The sequence below is a fragment of the Prionailurus bengalensis genome, chromosome E1 (genome assembly GCF_016509475.1).
Source record: "Prionailurus bengalensis isolate Pbe53 chromosome E1, Fcat_Pben_1.1_paternal_pri, whole genome shotgun sequence".
Lineage (NCBI taxonomy): Eukaryota > Metazoa > Chordata > Mammalia > Carnivora > Felidae > Prionailurus > Prionailurus bengalensis.
Window position 1 is genome coordinate 38,739,165 of NC_057347.1, and position 25,142 is coordinate 38,764,306.

The 25,142-nt window shown below is 55.7% G+C and overlaps 2 protein-coding genes across 4 annotated transcripts in view; one reads left to right on the top strand and one right to left on the bottom strand.

Moving 5' to 3' along the window:
• Positions 1-1,945, bottom strand: part of MED24 (mediator complex subunit 24) — a 32,289-nt gene extending 30,344 nt beyond the window's left edge. The window contains exon 1 of one of the 3 annotated variants that reach the window (XM_043584341.1): positions 1,808-1,945. The gene's annotated coding sequence lies outside the window, so the exon portion shown is untranslated. The remainder of the gene's footprint in view (positions 1-1,807) is intronic. The other 2 variants (XM_043584340.1, XM_043584343.1) reach the window with 2 other exon arrangements.
• Positions 1,395-25,031, top strand: THRA (thyroid hormone receptor alpha). The gene is made up of 9 exons (XM_043584348.1): positions 1,395-1,625; positions 11,965-12,306; positions 14,680-14,747; positions 15,341-15,441; positions 17,435-17,582; positions 18,195-18,400; positions 19,399-19,545; positions 20,673-20,931; positions 21,577-25,031. Exons 2-9 carry the CDS (start codon positions 12,254-12,256, stop codon positions 21,825-21,827), a joined length of 1,233 nt encoding a protein of 410 aa, XP_043440283.1. The 5' UTR covers positions 1,395-1,625; positions 11,965-12,253; the 3' UTR covers positions 21,828-25,031.
• The last annotated feature ends 111 nt before the right edge of the window (positions 25,032-25,142 follow it).

The window sequence follows — 25,142 nt, forward strand, 5'->3', positions numbered from 1 at the left end:
CCCTCCCCCATGCATTACAAACCCCAGTTACACTCCCCCTCCCCTAAGAGAAAAGGCTCCAGCAAAGCTGAGGATGCAGGAGCCTGAGACTAACATGAGCAAGGGCAGCCCAACTAGGAGAGGCTGTTGGCCAGAACCCCACACATAAGCAAGTGATTCTTCCCAGTATAAACTGGGCAATTGGTAGAGCAGTTTCCCTTAACACACACACACACACACACACACACACACACACACACACACACACCCCTCCCCAAGAGCAGACTGTGGAGACAGGGCCCCGCCCTGGGAGCCAAAGGAAGGCTATGGCCCCCGCTGGTAAAACTGGGCTAATGACAGTGGGGGAACCGGTGGGGCCAGGGGGGGTGCTAGGGTAATTAGGGTTCTGCCTGGCGCTGGGAGATCCCGAGATGAAAGGGGCTCTGGCGTCACGGAGATGGTTTTATGTCCATGAATGCAGGTGTGTGCACGTGTGTGTGTGTGTGTGTGTGTGTGCGTGCGCGCGTGTGTGTGTGTGTGTGTGTGTGTGTGTGTGTACATGGGGGGTGGGGCTGGAACGGTGGAGACCTCTCCTTTGGGGAAGGAGATCCATTTTTATGCAGCCTGCCTTCCTCCTTAGATGGGCCCTGGTACCATGTGGATTTTGGTGGGGGCACGCAGGGGAGGAAATACCACCTCTGTGAAACTGAGAGTTGAGAAGATAGGGCAAGCCTTGCCCCCTCCCCTGCTCACCAGGGAACCAGACTGTTGAGGAAATAGCTGGTGACGGTGAATAGAAAGCCTATATTGGAAGAGGGTGACATTTGAAAGAGGAGGCAGTGGACCAGGTAATGTTAGAAATAAGAGGGGAAGGGAGGTAATGGGGAGTGAACCTCCAAAAGATTAAAAACATGAGATGATTGAGGTAAAAAGGACCTGAGGGGTCACTTGCCCAACCCTCACATTTTAAGGTTGAGGAAGCTCTGTCCCCGAGACCGGTGGTGATTTGCTCAAGGTCACACACTGAGTTACTGGCAAAGAAGGGCCCCAACTCAGAAACAAACTCTAAAGCTCCTATAGGGGTTTGGTATTTAGACTTTCTCCCCGACTTATAAGGTGCAGGCGGCCGATCGATACTCCCTTCTCCATCCCCACGGTGCAAACCCAAAAACCTCGGATTCTTCCAGCAAGCCAAGGCTATTTTTTAAAATATGTCACCGAGGACCACTGCTGTCGGTGGCGCCTGGAGTGGGGCGGGCGAGCGCGAGCGGGGCGGGGGCAGAGGCGGCCGAGGGGCGGCCGGGCGGCTGGCCGGGGTCCCGGGGCGCGGCGGGGGGCGGGGGGCGGGGGCCGGCGGCGGCGAGGCGGCCTGCAGGGAGCAGCCGCGAGCCGGCCGGGCGCGCCGAGCCCGAGCCCCAGCCTGAGCGGGGCGGGGGAGGGAGGAGCCAAGAGCGGCCGCCGCCTCTGCCGGAGGAGCCGCGGGGCCGCCACACTCGCCCCCCGCCCCCCCCCCGCGCTCACTCGCACTCACACCCGGGCGCAGGAGGCGGGCGGCCCGGGCCCCACCGGCCCCCCATGGACGCCCCCGGCACGGGGCGCTGAGACCCCGCGTCGCTGCCCAGCCCTGTCCAGCGCGCCACGCCGAGGTAAGGGGGAGGGAGCGAGGGGGCATTAATATGCAAATGCCTTGCGATTGATTATGCAAAGCCGTGGGGCTCTCGGGCCAGCTCCCTGGCGGGCTGGGGGGCGCCCGGGGGTACCTGCTGCCAGCCTCTGCCTTCCCCGGCACCCCGGTCACCCTGTCACATTCCGGGAGCTCGCAACTTACGCCCTGGGGAAGGGAGGTGTTGCTAGGAGGTCGGTGGGCCCCGGGGTTCGCCGGCAGAGATGGCGTCCAGGCCTCCCCCTCGAGGGCCCGCCCGGCCTCTGTCCGGCCCGTCTGCTGCGCACTCCGGGGCCGGGCCCCGCTGCCGGCCGCCGGAGCTCCCCCGCCCGCCGCGGTTTGTTTACGGTGCGCCGGAGGCCTGCCCCCCCCAGCCCCCACCCCCAGCGCCGAGGCCGAGGCCGAGGCCGAGGCCGAGTGGCCTTTGCAAAGACGCCTCCAGCTGCGGAGGGCAGTATGAGAGGGCTTGTGTGTGGGGGGGGGGGGCTTGCACAGGCCCCGGGAGAGGGAAGTCCCCCCCCATTCCACCCGCCTCCCCAATTGAGCATGGCTCTCTGGTTGCAACACTCCTTAATTGCAAAAATGCGGCTTGGAAGGGAGGGAGTGTGTGTAGGGGGGAGTGTATTTGAGGGTCCCTAGATGATCAGGAGAGTTGCAAGCTAGTGTGGTTAGGGAGAAGAGGGAGGAAGGGACCTGTGTGGTGTGCCCCCCCCCCCTGCCCCGTTTTCCTCCCCCTTGCAACGTGTCTCTGGTGCCCCTTCTATGCCTGGGGCCCTCCCTTGTCCGGTGTGAAAGAAAGGCCTGGGGCGGGAGGGGGGGACAGGGATGATAGGGCCAATGAAGTGTGCCACCGTTTACAGGGGTGGAGGTCGCAGAAGGAAAGCCTGTGGGATGGGAGCCCTCCCCTCAATGCTGGCTCTGGCTCCAGGAGGGGGAAGGGATGAAGGGGGATGTTGTCCATGATGAGGGAGGGGAAGCAAATGTGACATGCAGACACACAGATATGCCCACACAGACAGCCACATGCATGCACACCCAGGGACACCCAGGCAGACTCAAGGACAGGAGCTGCTGGACACACCCACATAGGGACAAGGGAAGAGGCAGGCTGCTGCTGCACCGGGGAGCTGAAAGGGGTGGGACACACCCACAGGAGACCAAGAGCAGGGAGACCGACCCATGCACATACCCACGCACAGGGTCACACGGAGATGCTGTCACACACAGGGGCAAGGAGGAGTCGCTGTCACCCACACAGAAAAAGTCACTATCGCACGCATGCATGAACACAGAGCAATTGCACACAGCCGCACATTACAAAAGACCCTGTCACTCACAGGCACACACGTGCTAGCATGAGCCCAGTCACACAGACATCATCCCCTGCCGTGACAGTGGCTGTCACTCAGTCAAAAGCAAACGCAGTTACATTTCAACACATGTATACACAACTTAGCAACAAGTATTTTCCTGGACTCTTACTGTGGATCTCTAAGGTTCTGTATACAACAAAACCTCTACTCCGAAGAAAATTAAACTTGTCTCTGTGAAAAGACTTTCCTGCATAATGGTGCAAGGCATGCATTCATAATAATATTCTGAGTCTCTATTGCTTGTCATCCCCCACCCCCCACCCCCACTAGATCATGAGCTAGCTCCTTGAGACCTGGGAGAATCACTCCAAGAGCTCTGGATCCCACCCAGAGCCTAGCACAGGAAGTGCTCTGTAAATACTTGTTAATTGATTGACTGAAATCTCTGGACACAGGTGTACTCATTTGCACATACTCCCAGGGACTCAGGTGGAGAAGGCATTCACAGGGCTCAGGTCCACACACAGTCACAGGTCTATGCCGACAGCTGCGTCCAGACAACCCCAGATGTGTACACTGTAGCTGTGCAGTCAGGCACACCGCTGGATGCACACAGAGTTGTGTCGTAGATTTTTTTCCCCTCAAGCTTCCTCCTGTCTTCTTCCTCTAGGCTTAGCCTTTCTCTCTCTCTCTCTCTCTCTCTCTCTCTCTCTCTCTCTCTCTTTGAGGGACAGAGAAACAAGAGCAAAGAGAGCAGGGGCAGGGGGGTTCCAGAGGGCCGAGTCATGGGGCTGAAGCAATGTCCAGTGACTTCCAGCAGCTGAGATTATCCTAGCTGCTGTGTGTGTGTGTGTGTGTGTGTGTGTGTGTGTGTGTGTAGGGGGAGAGGCAGTTGGGGAGAGCCAGCTTTTAGGGAGCGGTCCCTAATGCCACCTTAAAAGCAAATGTGGGCTCTAGCAGCTCCTGTTGGGGTCATATGTCTGAGCCTTTCCTGGGACCATTGACTTGCCCCCTGGGCGGAGTTCCTGCCTCCCATCATGAGTCTGGCCCCTTTTCCCACCTCTGCCCTCCCGTCTAAACTTGGAAGCCTTCCTTAGGAGGCCGTGTGCTGGTGAGTGTCTGGTTGAGTGATGTGTATTTTTGACTTGGAATTTCTCTCTAATGCTGTCTCTCTTTTGCTCTGTCTTGCTGTGTCTGATTCTCCCTCAGCTTGTTTCTCTGACAGTCTGGAACTCTCCCCCAGTCGCTACCCCTGTCTACCCCTGTTCTTGTCTCTGTCACAGCCTCTTTTTTCAGAGCTGGGAACTGGCAGTGATGTGCTTCATACTTTTCCAGTTGTTAATACCCAAACCCCGCCCCTCGCCCCGCCCGCCCTGCCTCTGGGGTCAATGAGAGGTTGGGGTGGGGGGGGGCGGGGGGCTCAGCTGCCTGCTCAGGACATCCTCCTGCACTTCCTCAGTGCTGCAGCTGCAGCAGCAAGTTTTGGGGGCTGAGAATGGGGGAAAGGGAAGGGGGGTCAGCTACTGCTCATGCTGACCTCTTAGACCGGTGGGCTCAGCCAAGGGTACACCAGCTCAGTGGAAGCCCTGGGTATGCGGGCTACAGCCAGCTAGCTCCTAAGCAAACCAGTGAAGAGGCCCCCCACCACACTGACCCACAGGAAAACAGTCCCCCCTCCACCGTGGGCAGTGGCGGGAGTTGGCAGGGCCCCACTGAGCAGGGTCAGTGACAGGACTCACAATGGTCTTTCTCCACACCCCTGGCAGCTGAAATCCACCTCAGAGATGCCCAACAGCTGTGCCCTCTGCCCAGCCTCACAGCCTGGTTCTGAGGGTACAGCTGCCCAGACTATGTGGGGGGCTGAGTGAGGCCCTGCTCCATGAGTGCAGGCGTGAGCCCAGAGTGGGAATTTGAGCAGGGGGCAGTGGGGCAGGGAGCCCAGAGCCCAGGGGGCACTAAGCATTTCTGGCCATGCTCCCCTGTAGCCGTGACCTATTTGGATGAGAAGGCATTCTTAGTGATTCTACTCTAAATAATCCATAGGCTTCTATAGAAGGGAAAATTGAGGCTCAGTCAAAGGGAAGAGTAACTGGATCAAAGAACAAGGTATTGTTCCTTTATCAGGTAATGGTTAAGAGCAGGGTTTTTGTTTGGTTGGTTGTTTTTGTTTTTTGTTTTGTTTTCTTTTTTTTTGGAGCTGGAGTGCCTGGTGTTGAATCCCAGCTCTGCCACTTGCTGGTTGTATAACCTCGGGCAATCTATTGAACCTTGCGATATCTGTAAATTGGGGATAATAATACCTATCTCATTCAGCTTTTTGAGGATCAGAGGAGTTAGAATATATAAAATGCTTTTAAAAGTGCCTGGTGCATAACAAGCACTGTATATGTAGGCAGTTACAGTGAGGAAGCCTGTAGGTCCGAGGTCCCCTGGATTTCTTGGAGAAGCCAGGTGGAGAATTGGTTCTCCCATAGAAATAGGATGGGGGATGGGGAGGATAGTGGGTCCCTAATCTCCAGCCTCCTTACCCTTCATGTCACATCTGTCTCCCCTACAAGTTTTTGCAACCTGGAGCCCCTCTACCTCTTGCACACAGAGTGCAGCACCCTACCTCACTGCTGGGAATCCAGCATCCCAGCTACTACCTACCATTAATCAATCACCCAGGACCTAGCCCTGGCTGATAGATACCACATTCCCCATCCCTGCACTGAGAGGGCATTAGCATGAAGGGTGGTAGTGCTGAGTAAGGAACAGTGGGTGGGTGTGACATCTTGAGGGCCAGGGTCTTGTCCTACGTTGCCTGTCTTCCTCTGTGAGTCTGGTGATAAGACTCCCTCTCTCCCCCAGATCCCTTTTCTTCAGCCCCTCCCCTTCAAGATGCAGCAAGGACAGTGGAAGGATGCCCCGTGGTGGGCCACTGGAGAGCCTCTGGGCTGGGAGGCTAGTCCCAACTCCAGTTCTCACGGTTGCAAAGGTGCTTGGGGGATTGGTGCCTCCTAGGGAGGAGGGAAGCATGACTGTGGCAGAAAGAGCACTGGCTGGGAGTTGGAGGCTGGGTCTTTGCCATTCACCAGTTGCTGACTTTGGCCTGGGTTTTCGTCATCTGGAGACAATGATGCCTACCTCACTCCGAGTGAGGGTAAATAACATAATGTGGCCTGACACCTGTGTTCAATCCACGTTGCATGCTGGCTGGGTAAGCAACGCCTGTGGATTCTCCTGTTCTTCCCAGACCTGGCACACACCAGGATGCGGATCCCCATGCCCCCGGGAACCAGAGACAGTTCCCAGTCTCTGAGAGAAGCATCTGGGGCTAGTGGGGGGGGGGGGGCAGTGAGGGGGGTCACATGGTTTTCAGACATGCGTTGTTACCTGCTCTCCTCCCCAGCAGGCCAAGGTTGTGGTAACAAAGGGGACCTCCCTCTTGTATGCTTTTGTATGAGGTGGTCCAGAGGGAAGGTTTAGAAGTTCTCTGGGTAGAGGAGAAGAGCAAGGTGGAACTTGTTGGTGCCCAGGAAATGCGATGGTTGCTCTAGTGCTTTAAGGATGAGCACTTAGTCTGGGGACAGGGACTGGGGTTAAGGGTTAGGGCCAAAGGCACAGCCACACCCCCAGCAGTGGCAAAGAGCAGCACAAGCCCACCTCCCCTTCTTCTCCTCTCTTCCTCTTGTAAGGAAGAGATGAGTTCTTGGCTCCCAGAGCCTGAGCTGCCTGTTTCATTTTCTCTTTTACCCAGGCGCGTAGGCGGGGGAAGGGGAAAGCGGACCCGAGGCTATCGGCTATTGGTGGCTATCGGCGTTTTTGTACACATCAGTGAGTGGGTGTGTTGTGCGCGCATCCATGTGTGCATGTTTTGTGCATGTGTGGGCTGGGGAGGGCTCTGAATATCTCCTGGAACTGGGCACCCGCAGCCCGTGGCTCTGCGCATGCGGAGTGAGTGTGTGTGTCTGCACGTGTCCGTGTGTGTGCCGGAGACTCAGCTGCATTCACTTGCTCGCGCGCGCTCTCTCTCGCTCTCTCCTGCTGTCTCTTTCGCGCGCACACACACGTACTCACACACAATTTTCAATCTCTCTCTTCCCATTCCCTCCCACCCCCTCTCCCCCTTCTCTAGCGCTTGCGGGCTCTGTCTCTCTCACTCTCTCTCGTCCTCTCTCTCTCCCAACCCCCCTCCCTCTTTCACTCTCCCTCCCTCTCCCCGCCCCCTCTCTCTGCCTCTGCCAGTTCTGCCTGGGTGGGGGCTAACTCTCCCGTCCCTGGGGTGCCTGGGAGAACATCCCTGCCTTTCTTTTCGCCTCCACCATTCTCTTCCCTCCTGGGCTGTGCTCTCCTGGGCTTGCAGACTACTCCTTTCTATGGTCTCCTGGGAGGAAGGCAGCAGAGAAGGGAGGACCCCAAGCTCTGCGCCCATGCCATCTGCAGCGAGTGCCTTGGCCCCGTGACATTCATGCCTCCAGCATTCAGCTGCCCTAGCTCCCAGCTCCGATTACCCTACCCGGCTGGCTGCTGGGGGGAGGGTGGGGAGAATGTGCCATGCCCAGCTTGGGGGTGCTCCGAACTGTGCCTTTTTGGCTACTTGGATCTCCCGCTTCCGTTCCTGAGGGGAACTGGGGCAGAGGCAAGAAGTTCTGTGGGTTGCCAGGGAAGGGGCTGAGCTTTTGAGCATGGTTGTGGGCATGGGGGGTGGAGCTGACCTCTAGACCTGGGCACCCACCTTGATGCCTGACTGGAGCTGGCCTGGGGTAGGAAGAGGGAGAGGAGAGCAGCAGGTGGTTAAGGTTATGGTGGGGTGGGGGGATGTACAGTCTTTGCAGTCTTTGATGTTAATACTGGGCATCTGGCCCAAGTCAAGGCTGCTGTTTATGTCTTTCTGTCTCTGATCTGCAGGGGGGAGTTTCCTGTTATATTCTTTGGGGGCAGAGGATCTTTTGTTTAATCATTCAGCCCCCTATGTCATATCCCCCACCCCCATCTCCCATTCTCTAGCCTCCAAGGTTCCTTGGTGGCTAGGAGATCAGACTTAAGGGTCACTGCCCTTAAGCTCCAGAATCCCATCTCAGGGGGCCGCAGGGAGCACCCACCAAGGAGTTCTGCCTCACTCTCCTCCTCCCTTCCGCTTGCCAAGCTGGTGCCTGCGTCTGTGTATTCCTCTACCATCATACCTGCCAAGTAGTACCTTCCTTCCCGCCTTCGCTACCTTCTCCTTCCTGGCACTAGGATAACAGTGAGTTGGGTGGGGCAGTCCTACTCAGTCCATACCTGAGAATAGAACAGGGTGACCTGGGAAAGGAGAAAGAGGTCCTGGCTCTAAGACGCACCTACCCCTCCACGTGGGGGCCTGTGTTGTGCTGCAGCTTTCACTCTCGCCAGACTCCCAGGGGCCGTTGGTGTTTGTGGCTGCTCGTGGGAGCCCACGTTGGCACAGGCACTAGTGTGTGCACAGATGCCTGTGTTTGCCTGTGCATGCCCCTGTGTATGTTTGGGCTACAGTGGCCACCGGGGCCCCTCAGCATCACCCTTCTTGGCGCCCATGGTGTGGAGTCAGGGCATCAATGCCAGGTTATTGAGGGAGGGAGGAAGTATCTCCCCCCACCCTAGCATCAGGCAAAGGGGAAGGGGAAAGGGAGGTGTGAACCTACCCACAGCACTATTAATAGCCCACATGCCAGGCCACCAAGAACCAGCTGTCACCGTGGAAACCATTTCTACTCCCCCCCTCCCCCAGCCTCCATGGGGTGGGACTTAGGCGGGGCATGAAGCACCCCCCACCCATCTTTCTTTGTTACCTTTCTCTCTTTGTCTCCCCTCTCCTTCATTTTTCTCTCCTCCCTACCTCACCCCTTCTGTCCCCCATCCCCCATCTCATTGCTGCCTTTCCTTTCATTGTCATCCTAGCTCTACCCCCCCATCCCTGCCCATCTCTTTGTTCTTACCCCTCCTTTCTTTCTCCCTGTCTTCCCCCATCATCCCTTTTGCCCCTCTCCTTCTCTGCTTTCTCCACTTTTCTCAGCCCCCTCTATGTGTGTGTCTTTTCCTCTGTGGTTGGCAAGGAGGAGGGCTGGGCTTTCTTTAGAGCGTTAAGGACAAAGTCCAGGGGCCCCAGACAGATGGGGCCAAAGCCAAGAGCGGACAGTCAGAGGAGTAGCATGTGTAGAATCTGGGGCTAGATTTTGGGGGCAGAGAATCCCCCTGGGTCTGCAGGACTGCGGAGTGGGGCAGTCCAGCAGTGGGAACCTGGCATGGTGCCCATGGATACCGCATTGGCCTCTTGCCTCTGTCCCCCCATTGCAGAAGCACTTAAACTTAATGAAATGCTTCCCCCTCCATGGGCACTTTGCCCATACTGCCACCCAACAGCTCTTATCTGACAAAGAGAGTGGGTGGCCAGCCCACCCGACAGGTGCGTCTTGCCTTCCGGCTGTCCAGCCCAGTCTCAGAACCCCATAGCTCCACCCTCTCTTCTTCAGGCTGAGCCTCTGTCTCTGCAGGGCATATGCCAGGAAGGAGCCGGACTCCAGGATGAGGGGAGAGAGGCTGCCCTTCAGGGTGGGCATACTTACCATACCCCCCCCCTTCCCCCGCTGCCCACAGCTAACACAGGCGCACATGGTCTATGCCTCCCTGCATGCTGGGCCGTCTGCTTACTCTGTGTTGCCTCAGAGGCCCAGGTATGTCCCTAGAGACCTGGGGTCCCCAGGGTTTCTCCAGCCTCTTGCTCGGTGCCACATGAGGGTGCCCTGAGCATGAAGGCAGCACCTCGCTCCTCTGCCCATTGCCAGGGGTCATTGGAGCCTGGTTGCACTGACAGGCACCGGGGCACCATTCAGCTCAGCACAGAGGTGGGGCAGAGAGGGAGCCTGCCCCTCCCCCCAGCAGGCACGTGCAAGCCCTTGGCAGTGCCCAGACACATTTGGAGTTAAGGCTGGGCTGGGGAGGGGGAAGGGAAAATAAACATGGTGGCTCAGGTTGGCACTGCCCCAGGTGTGCCCTGTAGCAATTGGCAGTGGCAGGGTGCAGGAGGAGGGGGTCCTCCATAGCTATGGCCCGGGGCAGGAGCTGCCCAGGCCATGTGGCTGCTGCTGGTGTTCCCTGCCTGGCCTGGCCCACAGCTGCTAATACCCATTCCCATACACCCTGGCCCTGTTGCCTGCCCCCAGGGCCTGCTCCCCAGGGCTGCCCCTCTCTCAGCATGCCCACTCCTTTGCCTGCCTCCTCCCATCCCTGGGGGCGCTTGGGCCTCCGGCTGGCGAGTGGATTTTTCCAGCTTCTGTAAACAAGTGGTGGCAGCATGCCAGGTGGGCAGGAGACAGGCGGGGGCAGCACCGCAGCCAGGGTGTGCCAAGCACCGAGGCACAGCCTGAGGGGGGAGACAGGGAGACACCCAGACCCAGAGAGAAAGAGAGAGAGAGAGAGAGAGAGAGACATTCAGATGCAGAAAGCCGACTAAAGGAAGCCTTGCTGGGCACAGATAGAAGTGGAAACAGAAGCGACAGAAAATAGCCCTCTATTGTCCGGCCCAACCCCCACGACTTCCCTGGCCCCCTACCCCTCAGTGCCCTGACTGAGGGCAGCAGGCCCCAGTGCCCAGTCCCTGGGCATCCCCACCCACTCCTTCTCCTCCCCCTACCTCCACCCCTTAGGGCTGGCTACGCCATTATAAATTTATAACAGGAATTTCTTCACAAGCCAAGAAAAACTTGACCTACTTTCTTGACGGCTCCCTGGGCTAAGGCTCCCCGCTCATTGCCCCCCCCCCCAGTCTCCTGTCCAGCCCCCAGTGCCCAGTCTATGGGGGTAGCAGAGGCATAATGGTCCTGCCATGCTCGTCATGCTGGGGGCTTGCCTGGGTGCAGAGGCCCTGTCCGGTTGCCCTGCCCTGCCCAATGACCTGACTTATCTGTCTCCCCTCCCACCCTGGCTCCTTATCAGTTCCTGGGGGTGGGGCGGGGGGCCCAGGGGTGAGGTCTCTGGTACAGCAGCCACGTGATGGAGGTTGTGTGTGGGGAACTGCACCCTTTGTCCCCTTCTCACATGCCCACACCTGCCTGTGTGTGCAGACAGTATACCTCAGGTCTGTAGCCTGTGGTCAGAGGGGCAGTGTGGAGGGAATGGTGGCCCCATGCTGGCACTGCCCTGGACCCCAGCTGGTGGACTGAGGCTAGCATTTGAGACAGGCTGTTAGATTCTTTTCCCTGAGCCACCTGCTTCCTAGCTGTGTGAACATGAATGAATGATCAAGCTTTCTGAGCTTGTTTCTTCATCTGTAAAGTTCTGATGCCCACTTCAGAGGGCACATATTATCTATCCAGGTAACACATGTTTGCTTCCTTTCCCCTTGCCCTTGCTGTCCTGGTGGGTGGTAGCACAGCTAAACAACTGGGAAGTCTGGTCCTCAGACTGGGAAGTGTGATTTGGGACCTTGTACAGGAAGCTCTAGGGTCCTTGGGGAGCTGGGATTGAGGAGTGGTTATTTGGTCAGCAGCAGGGGAGAGGTCAGCTCCCCACTGTTTTCAACAGTCTCTCTCCATCAATGCCCTTGGGTGGGCACTCATGATCCCTGCGTGCTGCCCCCATGCCCCACCCTTCCTTCTCAAGTACCCCCTACAGGTGAGCTGAAAATTGCTCATCTTGGGTCCCCTCTTGACCTATAATACTGATAACTTTTAGAAAAACTTGGCTAGACGGGTGGTAACAATAGCTACATTCAATGGACACATCAAAAGGCCAGGCGCTTGACTGAATGTCAGGATTGAGACACGGTACGTGATGACCTGATTCTTTTCCTCCATACCTTTCCAGGTCTGGGGCTTAGGATGTGTATCTCCAGTCTTGCCTCCTGCACCTGTTAACTGACAGGCTGTCCTGATCCCATTTGTGCTTGCCCTCCATGCCTGCCACCATCTTGTTATGAGCTCCAAGAGCCCAAAATGTTGCCACCAAAGGAATCTTAGCCACTCACCGCCACCATTGCACTGCCTTATCCCTGCCTCTCTCCTCTCTTTGCAGGGACTTCTGGACAAGACTCCAAAGCTACTCCCCCAGCCCGAGACCCCTCCTCAGACCCAGCTTGTCCTCAGCCCTACCACCTGCCACTCCCTGGCCCCTCTCACCGCCCGCCCCCCTTGGGGCGCAGGGCATGGTGTGAAAGGCCAAGTGTTGAGGGGGGCACCATGGGTGCTGTGCCCTAGGGCCTGGGTGGCAGGGGGTGGGCGGCCTGTGGGTGTGCCGGGGGGGCCATCGTGCCCACCCCAGTCTCTTGGCGTGCTGGAGGGCATCCTGGATGGAATTGAAGTGAATGGAACAGAAGCCAAGCAAGGTGGAGTGTGGGTCAGACCCAGAGGAGAACAGGTAATGGCTCCAGCAACTAGGTTGTGTCAGTTCTTAGGCAGCAGGCATGGTCATCTCCTGGCTGGGCAAATGAGCGCTGAGCCTGGGCCTTTTAAGCACCTCTGGAGGGCTGGGCATGGGGCCAACAAGCTTGCTGCCTACCTTTGCCCAGGAGATGAGGTCATGGCCACATGTGGCAGGGAATTAGGCACCTGGATTGAGAGATGTCCATTTTGGAGGGGGGAGGTGATGCAGGACACAGTAATTACAGGCGGCAGGCACGTGGCCCTTCTCTTGACAGTGCTGGGAGATCTCAGATGCCTTCCCAGTGGCTCTCAGCCACCCTCACCTGAGCATGTGGAATCCAAACAGCCTTGCCATTTTCCTCTTCTCCCTACCAGACTAGTGTGTGGTCCAGAAGCCATGATGCATGGGACATGACATTTCAGAGCACATGCACCAGTCACTGTTGGTCATAGCCCATGCTTATATTTGGAATCTATTGGGAGCCCCACAAGCTCTTCCTTGTTCATGGGCAAGAGCAGGCACTGCCACGGGGCTCCTCCCAGGAAGTGGAAGTAAATGCCAACTCTGAAGGTTTTGCTCACACGTGGAGGAGGAATCAGCCCTGCATACACAACTAGGGATGGGTTACCTGTGATCTGCGTTGCCCTTGAGGAGCCCAGAGGGTCTCTGCTTCTCCCATCAGCCCCAAGTGGCACAGAGTTCTGTCCCAGTTGGCATGATGCCCCAGGAGCTGGGTACAGCCTGTGCCTATGGCCAGGGAGAGGGTGGGGGTGGGGGTGCTCTGGGGAGAAGTGTGGCTGTTGCCTTGGAGACCAGATCTTGAGCCAGGAGGCCAGAGGCTTGGCCAGGCAAAGCCTTGGGGCCCATGTCTGGGTCCCTGGAGGGATGGAGGAAGTGGATGAGGCTGGCAGTTGAGTAGGGCACCTTGGGTATCCCTCCCCAAAGCCCAGGATCGGGGGAGGGCTCTGAAAAAGAAGATATGGCCTGTCACTGCATAGCTCTCACTTGCAGCCTCTGTATCTCCCTGCCCAGACTTCTGTGAGTCTGGGCGAGCCTGCTCCTAACTCAAAGAAAAGCAGGAATGCAGGTTCCTGGTTCCCTCCAAGGCAGCATCCCCTCCCCCCACCCCGTTCTCTGCCACCTTGTGGCTGTTCCTGGGACTGCACCCTGTAAATCGTAGTTGCTGAAAACCACCAGCTCAACTGGGGGCTGGGTGGCCTGGAGTTCTCCCACATCCACTCCTCCTGGAGGCAGGAGGGAGATATGACTCTCCAATGGTTGTAGAAATCAGACAGGGGTAATCCCCAGGGGGCCTGGAACACAGACTTGTCTATGACTGCGACCCTGGCCAAGGTCACTGTGTCAGTGTGTTGGGAGCTGCATCAGGCTCCAGGGGGAGGAGCCCTGCAACATGCCACATGCAGGGTGGGTGTGGGAGGTTATACAATCCGTGCACGTATGTGGAGGCTTATGTAACCTGTGTGTGCTGTGGTTATGTAACATGTATGGGTCGAGGTTGGTAACATATGTGCAGTGGTTGAGGGTTGCTAACACCTTGCATGGAGGGTCCTTGTCCTGGTTCTGACTCTAGTGCACAGTGTCACCAGGCCCAAATGGAGCTTCGGTTTGTTGCTTTGTTAAGTGAAGGCCATGAACAGGGTGGCTCTAGGAGTCTCTTCTTATTCCAGGTTATAGATTATAGTTGCTAGTCAGTATATGTTTTCAATCACTCGGGTTATCTACCATGTACATGACCTGGGAATCAAGCCACATGTTCACTAGGAGGTGGGGGTGGTATTATTAGGTGTCTGTCCAGAGGGTTGTGTAACACATGGGCATATCCTAGAGGTCATAGAACGTATTTGAGAATGCCCTGAAAATTTCATAGATGTATAGATCCTGGTGCTTATTATAATCCTTAGGTTTATACTGAAGACAGACAGATGCTCTGGTCTTCTGTTATATACATATGTGTGTGCCCTAAAGGTTATATAGCTGTAAGCATGTCCTGAAGATCTTTCTGCATAAGTTCCATGTATTGAAGGTTTAAATATGTGGATATCCTGTGGATTATGGGTGTTAAAGTTCTATAGTGTGTGTGTGTGTGTGTGTGTGTGTGTGTGTGTGTGTGTGTGTGTGTTGGGGCCCTAGAACATGCCTGTGCCCCCAGCCAAGCCCTTTATCTCTCACCCCAAAGGTTCTAGATAGCTGGACCCTTCTCAGTTTTATCAGCTGACCTGGGGGTGGAAGTGGAATGAGGACACAAGATGGAGGGAGTCGGGCCTGGGAGATTATAGAAACCTATTGGATGAGAAGGGGGCTGCCCAAAGACTGCCCTGTGATTCTGCCCACTCTACCCCCATCCAGTGCCAGGTCACCAGATGGAAAGCGAAAAAGAAAGAACGGCCAATGTTCCCTGAAAACCAGCATGTCAGGTGAGCCTGGTTGTGTGTGCCTTTCTTCCCTACCCTCAACCCCACCAGACCAGGCCTGGAGCTCTTTGGGGGCCTGGGCATGGACCAGCAGTTCCTGTGACCCTTGGGGAGAGTCTTCTAGAGAGCTTGGGATGAACTTGTCTGGAGGTGAGAGGGGTGATAAGGGCATGCTCCAGCCTTTGAGGACAGGTCCTCAAAAAAGAAGGACCTCTTCTCTTCCCTGATAAACCCCTTCCCTGAGCCCCACCCCCCTGCACCCCTGAATCAGGGTCTGGGGCTAATTGGCCAAGGGACTGTATTCCCCTGAGATGAGCTGCTGACATGTCCTGCATCCCCTGCCCCTCAGATGCAGCAAGAGAAAAATCCCCAAATGGGCAGTCGGAAGAACTGGGATTCTCCATATTCTTAGGGAAGGGGATGGACAAGGTGACTCTGATGTGTCTCCAGGATTCTACCTGGACACAAAGAATCCTTTAAGGAGGCTGGGCTAGGGGATGGGCCAGAAAGGAAAAGTTGGGGGGATGAAGGAAGTGTAGGAGCCTCTCTGCTGGGGGCCCAAGCCATGCCTGCCTGCCTCCCTTCCTCCCTCCCAGGGTATATCCCTAGTTACCTGGACAAAGACGAGCAGTGTGTCGTGTGTGGGGACAAGGCAACCGGTTATCACTATCGCTGCATCACTTGTGAGGGCTGCAAGGTATGGACCAGACAGCTCCTGCCCCCCCTCCCCCCACCTGAGCCCCCATCTCACCCGCCTGAAGGCCCTCAGCTCCTGGCAAAGACAGCCGTATAGACACCTAACCTAAACCCCACCTGTTGCACCACCATTTCTCCTCTCTTATTCATTTGTCAGTTTACAATCTCTGCTCTGCCACTCATAGGTAAGATGCTTAATTTCTCTGGGCCTCAGTTTCTTCCTCTATACAACGGGATAATCACATTACCTACCTCATAGAGCTGTTGCGAGAATTAAATGAGCTAATTCATAAAGTATTTAAAACAGTGCCAGGAACATAAGAAGCACTCAATAAATCCCAGCTATCCTCCATCCACTTGGCGGATCAGATGTGAAGGAGGTAGTATGTGTCCTGCCCTCAAGCTGCTCATAGTCTACCAGAGAGGCACACTGGAAACAAATACTGGTTTTCAAAATGTGGTCCCTGGACTACCTGCAGGATTAGTTCAGTGCAGATCTCCAGGCCTCATTCCAACCCTACTCAGTCAGAACTTGTGTGGTGAGGCCTTTGTGGACTCTGCCTTGGAACAGGTCCCCGGTTACTCCCCCTGCACCTAGAAGAGTGAGAACCAGTGCCGGGGGGAGGGGCACAGTGGGGCCCAGAGTTGGAGAGGATGACAGAGTCTCCGTGGGCAGTTGGGACAAGGTCATAGACTTGGGGAGCTTTAATTACATCTCACCTAGCTCATTTTCACCTGCAAGGGTTTTCCAGGATCATCACCTCCTGAAAATGTAAGACTTTCCAAGAAATGAAAGTATTTAAAAATATAGTAAGGCTTCACATTCCTCTCTTTCTTAGTATCAACAAAGCCCAGACCACCAGGGGTTCAGAGTCCCATAGCGGTGTTCCTGGAAGCAATACAAGCAGCACAACAGAGAGCAAGGATCCTCACCCTCAAGGACAGTTGAGCCCCAGAGGAGCATCCCAGAAAGGCAGAAATGCCTTGGCCCCAGCTCTAGAGAGTCTGATATCTTAAGTCTAGAGTAAGGCCCAGGACTTCGCATTTTTTGTTAAGTGCAGTAAATGATTATTTTATTTTGTTTTATTTTATTCTATTCTGTTCTATTTTATTCTCTTTTGTTTTAATTTTTAAGTGCACTAGATGATTTTAATACACCCCTGAATCTGAGAACTCGGAACTGGTGTCCCACACCTCAGGTTCAGTTCTGGCTCTCCTGCCCATTTAGCCATATGACTTTGGGCAGATTGCTTAATCTCTCCAAACTTCAGTTTCCTAGTCTCAAAATAGAGATAGTAACATTACTACCTCACGGGTGGACACAAGCATCAAATGTGATGATGCACACATGGAAAAGGCTTATAAGTGCCTCATAGTGAGTGTTCAGCACATGTTAGCTCTGCCTGTTATTGCTGCCATCTTGATTCTTGAGGATTTTTCTTTAGGGCAAAGACTAAACCCGATACACAGAATTGAAAATTTTCTTTTAAATCTACTAGTGTCCATACACAGTGCCTTTTCTTGATTTTTAACCTCCACCCCCACCCCCACCCCCCATTTCGAGAATTCCACCTGCATGAGCAACAGGCAGCATGTATAAGGGTGGGTTTGGGAGTCAGTTTTATTATCAGAGTTGTTTAGCAGGATCGAAAATAAGGTGTCAGTTGGACCTCCAAAGCTGCTGCTATTCCTTCAGGCATCATAGCACCTGACACCATCCCAGGCTCATGTCTGTGTACTGGGTTCCTCATCCTCCCCCCTGCCACCACCCTTCCCCATGTGCCCCTGCGCCTCAGCAGCCTGGGAGCTGAGGGCACATATTTCCATATTTCTAAAGTCCTTTGGCCCCACCAGGTGATCCTGGCCTTGCTGGTGTCGGGAGGATGCCAAGTTCCCTCACTAATTCCCCCACCCCCGCCCGCCCAGTGAGTTGCATGGTTGGTTCATGAAGGAGAGATCATGATCACTACATACTACATCTCCCTCCACCCCAGGGCTTCTTTCGCCGCACAATCCAGAAGAACCTCCATCCCACCTACTCCTGCAAATATGACAGCTGCTGTGTCATTGACAAGATCACCCGCAACCAGTGCCAGCTGTGTCGCTTCAAGAAGTGCATCGCCGTGGGCATGGCCATGGACTGTAAGGGGATGGGGGGGTGGGTGTCGAGCCAGGCAGCCATGGGTGGGGGTGAGTTCAGATATGACTGCTCCCTGCCAGAGTATCCTTAGGGCCCACAGTGCAGAGTGACAATCCAGGTCAGGATGATGGGGAATGAATGTTCAGGATCTTGGTCCCTGCTGCCCTCATCCCTGGGGAAAAGGGAACAAAGGATCCCTGAATGGGCCCTGCACATGGGCCCCAGTGCCTACCTGCCTTTCACCACTCCAAGGCCTTAGAGTTGTTGGGTAGAAAGGAGTCCTGAGTACTTCACCCTAGCACAGTGTTCCTGACTACCAGAGAAGACACCCCACTTCTGGGTGAGAGTGGGCATCTTGCATTGGCTGGGGATTGGGTAGCAGGCTCTTCTAGTAACCACTATCACCATAACCACTTAGACCAGAACGTGATAGTCTACATGGGCCCAGTGATTATCATGATCCAGGTTGTGCCACCCAATTGCTAGGTGATATTTGGGAAGTCACTTAACGTCTCTGGCCCTCAGTTTCCTAACCTTACATTGGGAAGAGTAGCTTCTGAGTAGGTTGTGGAGAGTGCCATGCAGAGAGCATCGTGTCTCTCTGCCGTTGACAGTGGTTCTAGATGACTCAAAGCGGGTGGCCAAGCGCAAGCTGATCGAGCAGAACCGGGAGCGGCGACGAAAGGAAGAGATGATCCGATCACTGCAGCAGCGACCGGAGCCCACTCCGGAAGAGTGGGACCTGATCCATGTTGCCACAGAGGCCCATCGCAGCACGAATGCCCAGGGCAGCCATTGGAAGCAGAGACGGAAATTCCTGGTAAGGAGAGAGGGGGCATGGGGAGAGCAGCAGCCACGTGGCCAGGAGGAAGAGCAAGCTCAGAGTCTTGCCTCCTTCAGAAAGCTTTCTTGGTTTAATCTGACCCAAAGCTAATGCTCTCTACGACGTGGTGATCCTGATTCATATGCCTGCGTATGTGTTGCTGCTGTCACAGCCCTGCCTATTCAGTGTGATTGGGAGCTTCCCCATTGAATTTCTAGAGAGCAGGGGCAACCTCTCCTCTTTTTCCTCCCCACAGTGACTGGGAGGGGAGGGTTAGGACACAGTTATGTAATAGTATTTGGGGGCACCTGATGGGTACCAGGCATTATGGTAGACCCTGGCAAAACTGAGTGCTAAGTGAATGGGCAGCTCGGGAGGAGATGGACAGTTGATTGTATATGGTGAGTGAAGGCAGGAACCTGGTATCTGGTTCCTGGTGGAGTGTGCCAGCGGGTGGAACAGTATAGTGTTAAGAGCACACAGCCTTTAATACCAAGCACATGTGTGTATAATGGTGAGGAGTCAGACTATTTGGGTTCAAATCCTGGTTCTACCTCTTACTAGTCATGTGACCTTGGGCTTATTACTCAGCTGCACTGTGCCTCAGTTTCCTCACCTGTGAAATGGTGTTAAGTATAACATCCTTATAAGGTTGTGGTGGGGATTCAATAGGATCTATAAAACATGTAGCCTAGTGCCTGGCTGCATATTAAATATGTTACATATTCAGTAAACATAGCTTCTATTATTATGAGATTACTTCTACTACTGTTATGGTCATTGTTATTATTAGCCGACTTGCAGCTCTGGCTCTGATCTATTCTCTGCCCTAAGGTGAAGGAGAAGCCTAAGGCATGGGACAGGGCAGTCCCCTGGTACTGGCCGCCCCTCTTCCCCAAGCTGACTTGGAGCTCCCCCTGGTGGGCAGGGAGCCTCAGTGAGAGGTTGAAAGGGGTCTGCAGCCCCAGCTGACCCCTGTCTCTTTCTTTATAAAGCCGGATGACATCGGCCAGTCACCCATAGTCTCCATGCCGGATGGAGACAAGGTGGACCTAGAGGCCTTCAGCGAGTTTACCAAGATCATCACCCCGGCCATCACCCGTGTGGTGGACTTTGCCAAAAAACTGCCCATGTTCTCCGAGGTGAGTGGCAAAGGGAAGAGGCATGGTGCCACCCTAGAGGGAAACCTGGGGCTGCTCCCTTGGTCACCCAGTGTCAGCATATGCTCATCTAAGGTCCTCTGGACAGGGAGCAATCCCTGTAGGTCAACACACATCTAACACACACAACCCAAACACCCCCAACACACACACACACACACACACACACACACACACACACACACAGCTAGCGAATGCCTAAGGAACCAAGATATCCCAAGTTCCTGGCCTCCCCAGCCCCTCCCTGTCCTTCTCCCCCAACATCTACATGGCTATCCTGGCTCCAACAGCTTCAAATTTCTCTTTTTATTTATTTATTTATTTATTTATTTATTTATTTATTTATATTTTTTTATGTTTATTTATTTTTGAGAGAGAGAGAAACAGAGTGAGAGCAGGGGAGGGGCAGAGAGAGAAGGAGACAGAGAATCCAAAGCAGGATGCAGGCTCTGAGCTGTCAGTACAGAGCCTGATGTGGGGCTTGAACTCATGAACTGTGAGATCATGACTTAAGCTGAAGTCAGTCGCTTAACTGACTGAGCCACCCAGGCACCCCAAATTTCTCATTTAAAATTTTTTTTTCAACGTTTATTTATTTTTGGGACAGAGAGAGACAGAGCATGAACGGGGGAGGGGCAGAGAGAGAGGGAGACACAGAATCGGAAACAGGCTCCAGGCTCCGAGCCATCAGCCCAGAGCCTGACGCGGGGCTCGAACTCCCGGACTGCGAGATCGTGACCTGGCTGAAGTCGGACGCTTAACCGACTGCGCCACCCAGGCGCCCCCCAAATTTCTCATTTTAAAGAGCACTAAGTCTGGGTACAGGCTGCCCTACTAGCTGTGTGACCTTGGCCATGGTACCTAATTCCATGTACCTCACTTTCCTCATCTGCAGTGGGGATGGAGATAATGATGGGAGGGAACTCATAGGCATAATTGTGAGATTTAATGACATAGGGCATGTCTGTGGCCCAGAGCAAGGCTAGTTGTTCAGAGTATACCTTACTGGCTGAGGTGAGTGGTGGCCTCACAGCTCCCAAAGGGCATCCACAAGAGACACTCATGGGGAAGGGCATGCTGAGTGTTCCTGTGGCCCTGCCACTCTGCAGCTGCCTTGCGAAGACCAGATCATCCTCCTGAAGGGGTGCTGCATGGAGATCATGTCCCTGCGGGCGGCTGTCCGCTATGACCCCGAAAGCGACACCCTGACGCTGAGTGGGGAGATGGCCGTCAAGCGGGAGCAGCTCAAGAATGGTGGCCTGGGCGTAGTCTCCGACGCCATCTTTGAACTGGGCAAGTCACTCTCTGCCTTTAACCTGGATGATACGGAAGTGGCTCTGCTGCAGGCTGTGCTGCTAATGTCAACAGGTACCTGCCTACTGGCTGGGAGGGCTCAGAAGCTTCCAGGGCTTGGCTGGGCCCTGCACCTGTCATTATCCTCTTCCCTGAATTCTACAGTCTTTCTCTATTCCTCAGCTTCTCTGTTCCCCAAGCTTACCTCCATCACTGGGCCCATTCTCTGTCCCCTGTCCCTTGTTCTGTTACCCATCCCCCCTCAGTTCTGATGTCCAAGCACATCTCTTGCCATGTCTCCTCTGCCCCTTATTCCATCTTCACCGTATTCTTTCTCTCTGCCCACCACCACCCCCCCTCCACTTTCTGTCACTCACATTTGCCTTTGTTCCACAACCCCAACCACCTATCCCCTACCCCTCCTCTGTCCCCTCTCCCTGCCCCTTATCCCCCCTCTGCCCCTCTTCCCACCAACTCTTCTCTTTGCCCCCTAGTCCTGCCCTGTCTCCAAGCCTCCCCTCTCTTCTCACCTCTCAGTCCTTCTGTCTTCTTTACTCACTACCTCTCTCGAAACCCCCAGCGGCTCAAACTCCTCCCTCCTTCACCCTGCTCTTGCTCCCATGCACACGCTGCAGTCTCTTTCCCTCCCCTTGCCCACCCTAGCCTCTCCAAGTCTATCTCCCTTCACCCACTCAAGCTCACACCCCTTCTTCCCTGCAGACCGCTCGGGCCTGCTGTGTGTGGACAAGATCGAGAAGAGTCAGGAGGCGTACCTGCTGGCGTTCGAGCACTACGTGAACCACCGCAAACACAACATTCCGCACTTCTGGCCCAAGCTGCTGATGAAGGTGACTGACCTCCGCATGATCGGGGCCTGCCACGCCAGCCGCTTCCTCCACATGAAAGTCGAGTGCCCCACCGAACTGTTCCCCCCACTCTTCCTCGAGGTCTTTGAGGATCAGGAAGTCTAAAGCCTCAGGCGGCCAGAGGGTGTGCGGAGCTGGTGGGGAGGAGCCTGGAGAGAAGGGGCAGAGCTGGGGGGCTGAGGGAGGCCCCCCACCCCTCTTCTCTCCTTCCTCTCATCCTTGGATAGATTCAGCTCCCACACACACACCCCGCACTGCCCGTCCCTCCTCAGAACCTCCAGCCCTGGGACAGGGCAAACACATGAACTTGCTATGAAAAAGACAGTGTGGGAGGCTGGGGGACCGTGTCCTGCAGTTCCCAGGACCCCATCCTCTAAGAAGGTAGGGGAAGGGAGGAGATCTAAGAGGGGACAAGCCATCTTGACTGTAGGGGATGGAAGAATGTGGGGTGGGGGAAGATGCCCCCAACTCAGCCCCTACACACACACAAGAGAGAGCCCCCCCTGCACAGTTCCTTGACAGAGGTTCCCCCTCCAGGCTAAGGGCCTCTCTGCTTCCCCAGAAGCCTGGGTGCAAAGAAAGGCTTGGCTTGGCTCCTCCCCCTGGAGGTTAAAAATTAGTCATTCTAACTGCACTTTGGAAACCAGGCAAGGGGAGAAGATAAATGAAGAAAAACTAGACAGAGAGAAAAAGAAAAAAAGAGTGAGCGATTGATAGAGATAGAGAGAGAGAGATGATATTAAGTTATTAACCGAGGCTGGCCCCCTACCACCCCTAAGCACTTTGAGAGCTGCCCCTCCTCCCGCAAATCAGAGAGAACTGCCCCACATACCAGGTCCCCAAGGGCAGGGCTGCCGATCAGAGCTGTGAGTTAACACAACAGGGTCCTGGCCATCCCTCCTTGCCTTGCCCCTCCCCCTGTGCCCCTTCGGCACCCCCCCGCCCAGTGCTCCCTCTGCTCTCTGCCACTCGTGCCCGCTGAGTTCCATCTACCTCTCACGCTGGATGCCAGCTGGCCCCTCACCAGCCTGCCCTGCTGCCCACACAGCTCCCCTTTCAAGTGCCCAGCCCCAGGGGCCTCTCCCTGCCCCCCCCCCACTCCTTCCACACCTTGGCACCCACACAGGAAAAACTGTGGCTCAAGCTCCTGCCCTCCTCACACCTGCAGTATTAGCTATAATCCAGATGCTGCTGCACTGGGGGGGAGTTAGGGGGGTGTGTGTGAGTTTCTCCCAGAGCCTCTACCCCCTTAGGACCGTGTCCCCATCTGTCTTCTGGGCTCTCTCTAACCTCTGCCCTCTTCCTTCCCCACTCCCACTCAATGCACTAACCCAGACTCTGGGCAGGCAGGCACCAGAATGGGGGTGCCTAGATAAATGGCACTTAGTTGGGGCCCCAGGGGAGGGGGCGGTTGGTGCTCCTCCTTTTTTCTTTGAAGCTCTTTAGGCCAGCCACCCCTCTGCCCCTGGGACCCCCTCCCCTCTTCTTTTCTCTAATTCAGGGACTTTGGCTTGAGCCACCTCCCACCCTCCTGGTGAGGAGTGCTCTGTTGGTCTGCACTTGGGTGAGCTGCCCTCCTCCTCTTCCTTTTGGCTATCGCCCACTGCCCACTCCACAGGGGAGAGAGGGAGGGAGGAGGTAGCCCTCCCATGGGTGGGGGGGGAGGGTGGGGAGGGACAGAACAGACCAGAGGGCCCTGGGCTCAGGGCTGCATGTCGGCAGGGATGGATGGGTGGACATAGATGCCCCCGGAAGCCATGGGGAATGGGGCAGGGGCAGGGGGAGGGGTGCCAGGGCTTCCTGCGCTTTGCACTATTGGGGCAAAAATGTCTTAAGCAGTGGGGAACCTGCCACCCCACCCTGACCCTCAGCCTGCCACAGCCCCCTACATACACACACACACACACACACACACACACACACACACACGGGAAGGCAATGCTATGCTGCCCATCAGGGCATGTCCTTCCCCCACTGTCCAGGTGTTCTGACAGGGGTGGAGGGCCTGGAAGAGCATCTGCTGTCACCTGTGCATGTGCCTGCCCTGCCCCCCTTGGGCTCGTGGGCTGCCCCTGCTGTCTTTGTCTGTCTCTATCCTCTCTCTCTCCTGGGGTACTGATTCCTATATTACCCCAGTCCCATGGGTAAGCCCTCTTGTACCCTCCTCTGGGGGTATACCACCCCTGGGGGCCCAGTGGAATTCCTGACCTGTCTGCTGTCTCCTCCCTCCCTCCCTCCCTCCCTCCCTCCCTCCCTGCATCCCCACCTCCACCCCTCCATCCCCATTCTCAGCCATGAACATGGTAGAGAAAAGGCCTTAAAGGGGCTTGGCCTCTTACAGGCACTTGGGAATCCCCCCTCACCTCCCCAATCATATGAGCTGTGATCCCCTACTCCTCCCCCCCATCTCTGACCCCTCCCCCCTCACTCTAGGTGATGTGGGGTGTACGTGTGCGTTTCTCTGCGTGAATGTGTGAGCAAGTACATGTGGTGGGGCAGGAGCCAGGGGACTCAGGAGCACCACGCACCTGCTCTAGAGAGGCAGCTGTCCCAGCCCCTGCTTTGGAAGTGGGGGACAGGGCCCTCTCCTGGGGGCCATTGGTGCTAATGAGGGGGATGGCCTTGACGTGGGTGCTTAGTATGCCTCCCCCAGTATTGGCCCGGGGCACTAGGGCAGGCGGGGTGGGGCAGCAGGTGCAGTATTGGTGGGAGGAGGGACTGCTGGGAATGGGCCAGGCCAGGACAAGGGGGTGCCAGAGCCATGACCACTCCCCCGTGCCCACCACCCGCCTCTCCATCTCAGTATCCCCACCCCCCATCACTCAGAACACACATACCTCATCCAGCCTCCTCCCTGCTCAGCCTTGGGGAGGGTGGGGGTGGAGGAGCCCCTACCCCTTCCCCTGGTGGCGGGTCTACAGGGCTGGGAGAGGGCGGGGCGTGTGGCACAGACACCGTCCATAAGGGGGACAGTAATTCCTGCCCCGGGATCTCCTGGGTGGGGGAGGGGGCACTTCCCTGGAGGCGCTACTGAATGTATGAGAAGCTGGTGCTGGGGTGGGGGGAGGGGGGTTGTGGCCAGAAACAGGGAAAGAGGTAGGTCCCTTCCCCAGGGAGGGGTGGGGGACTGGCAGGGGTGACTTGGGGGGCTCCTACTCCTGCCCCACGTTGACAATCAGTATGTCTGTTACGTGCGATTTTTCACCCCGTTGTGTTTTGGGTCAGGATTTTAAAGAAAGATATTTTTATGGTAATTGTTGCTCGTCTATTTTACTATATATTTATGTAATAAATATATGATGAAAATAACCCCCTTGGGCACCCCCCCTTAGACTTGTGTGCTGTTTCCCTGTATCCTCCCATCTGCTGGCAGAATACCCACCCCACAAACTGACCAGATGGAGAGGTGTGCCCCAGCCT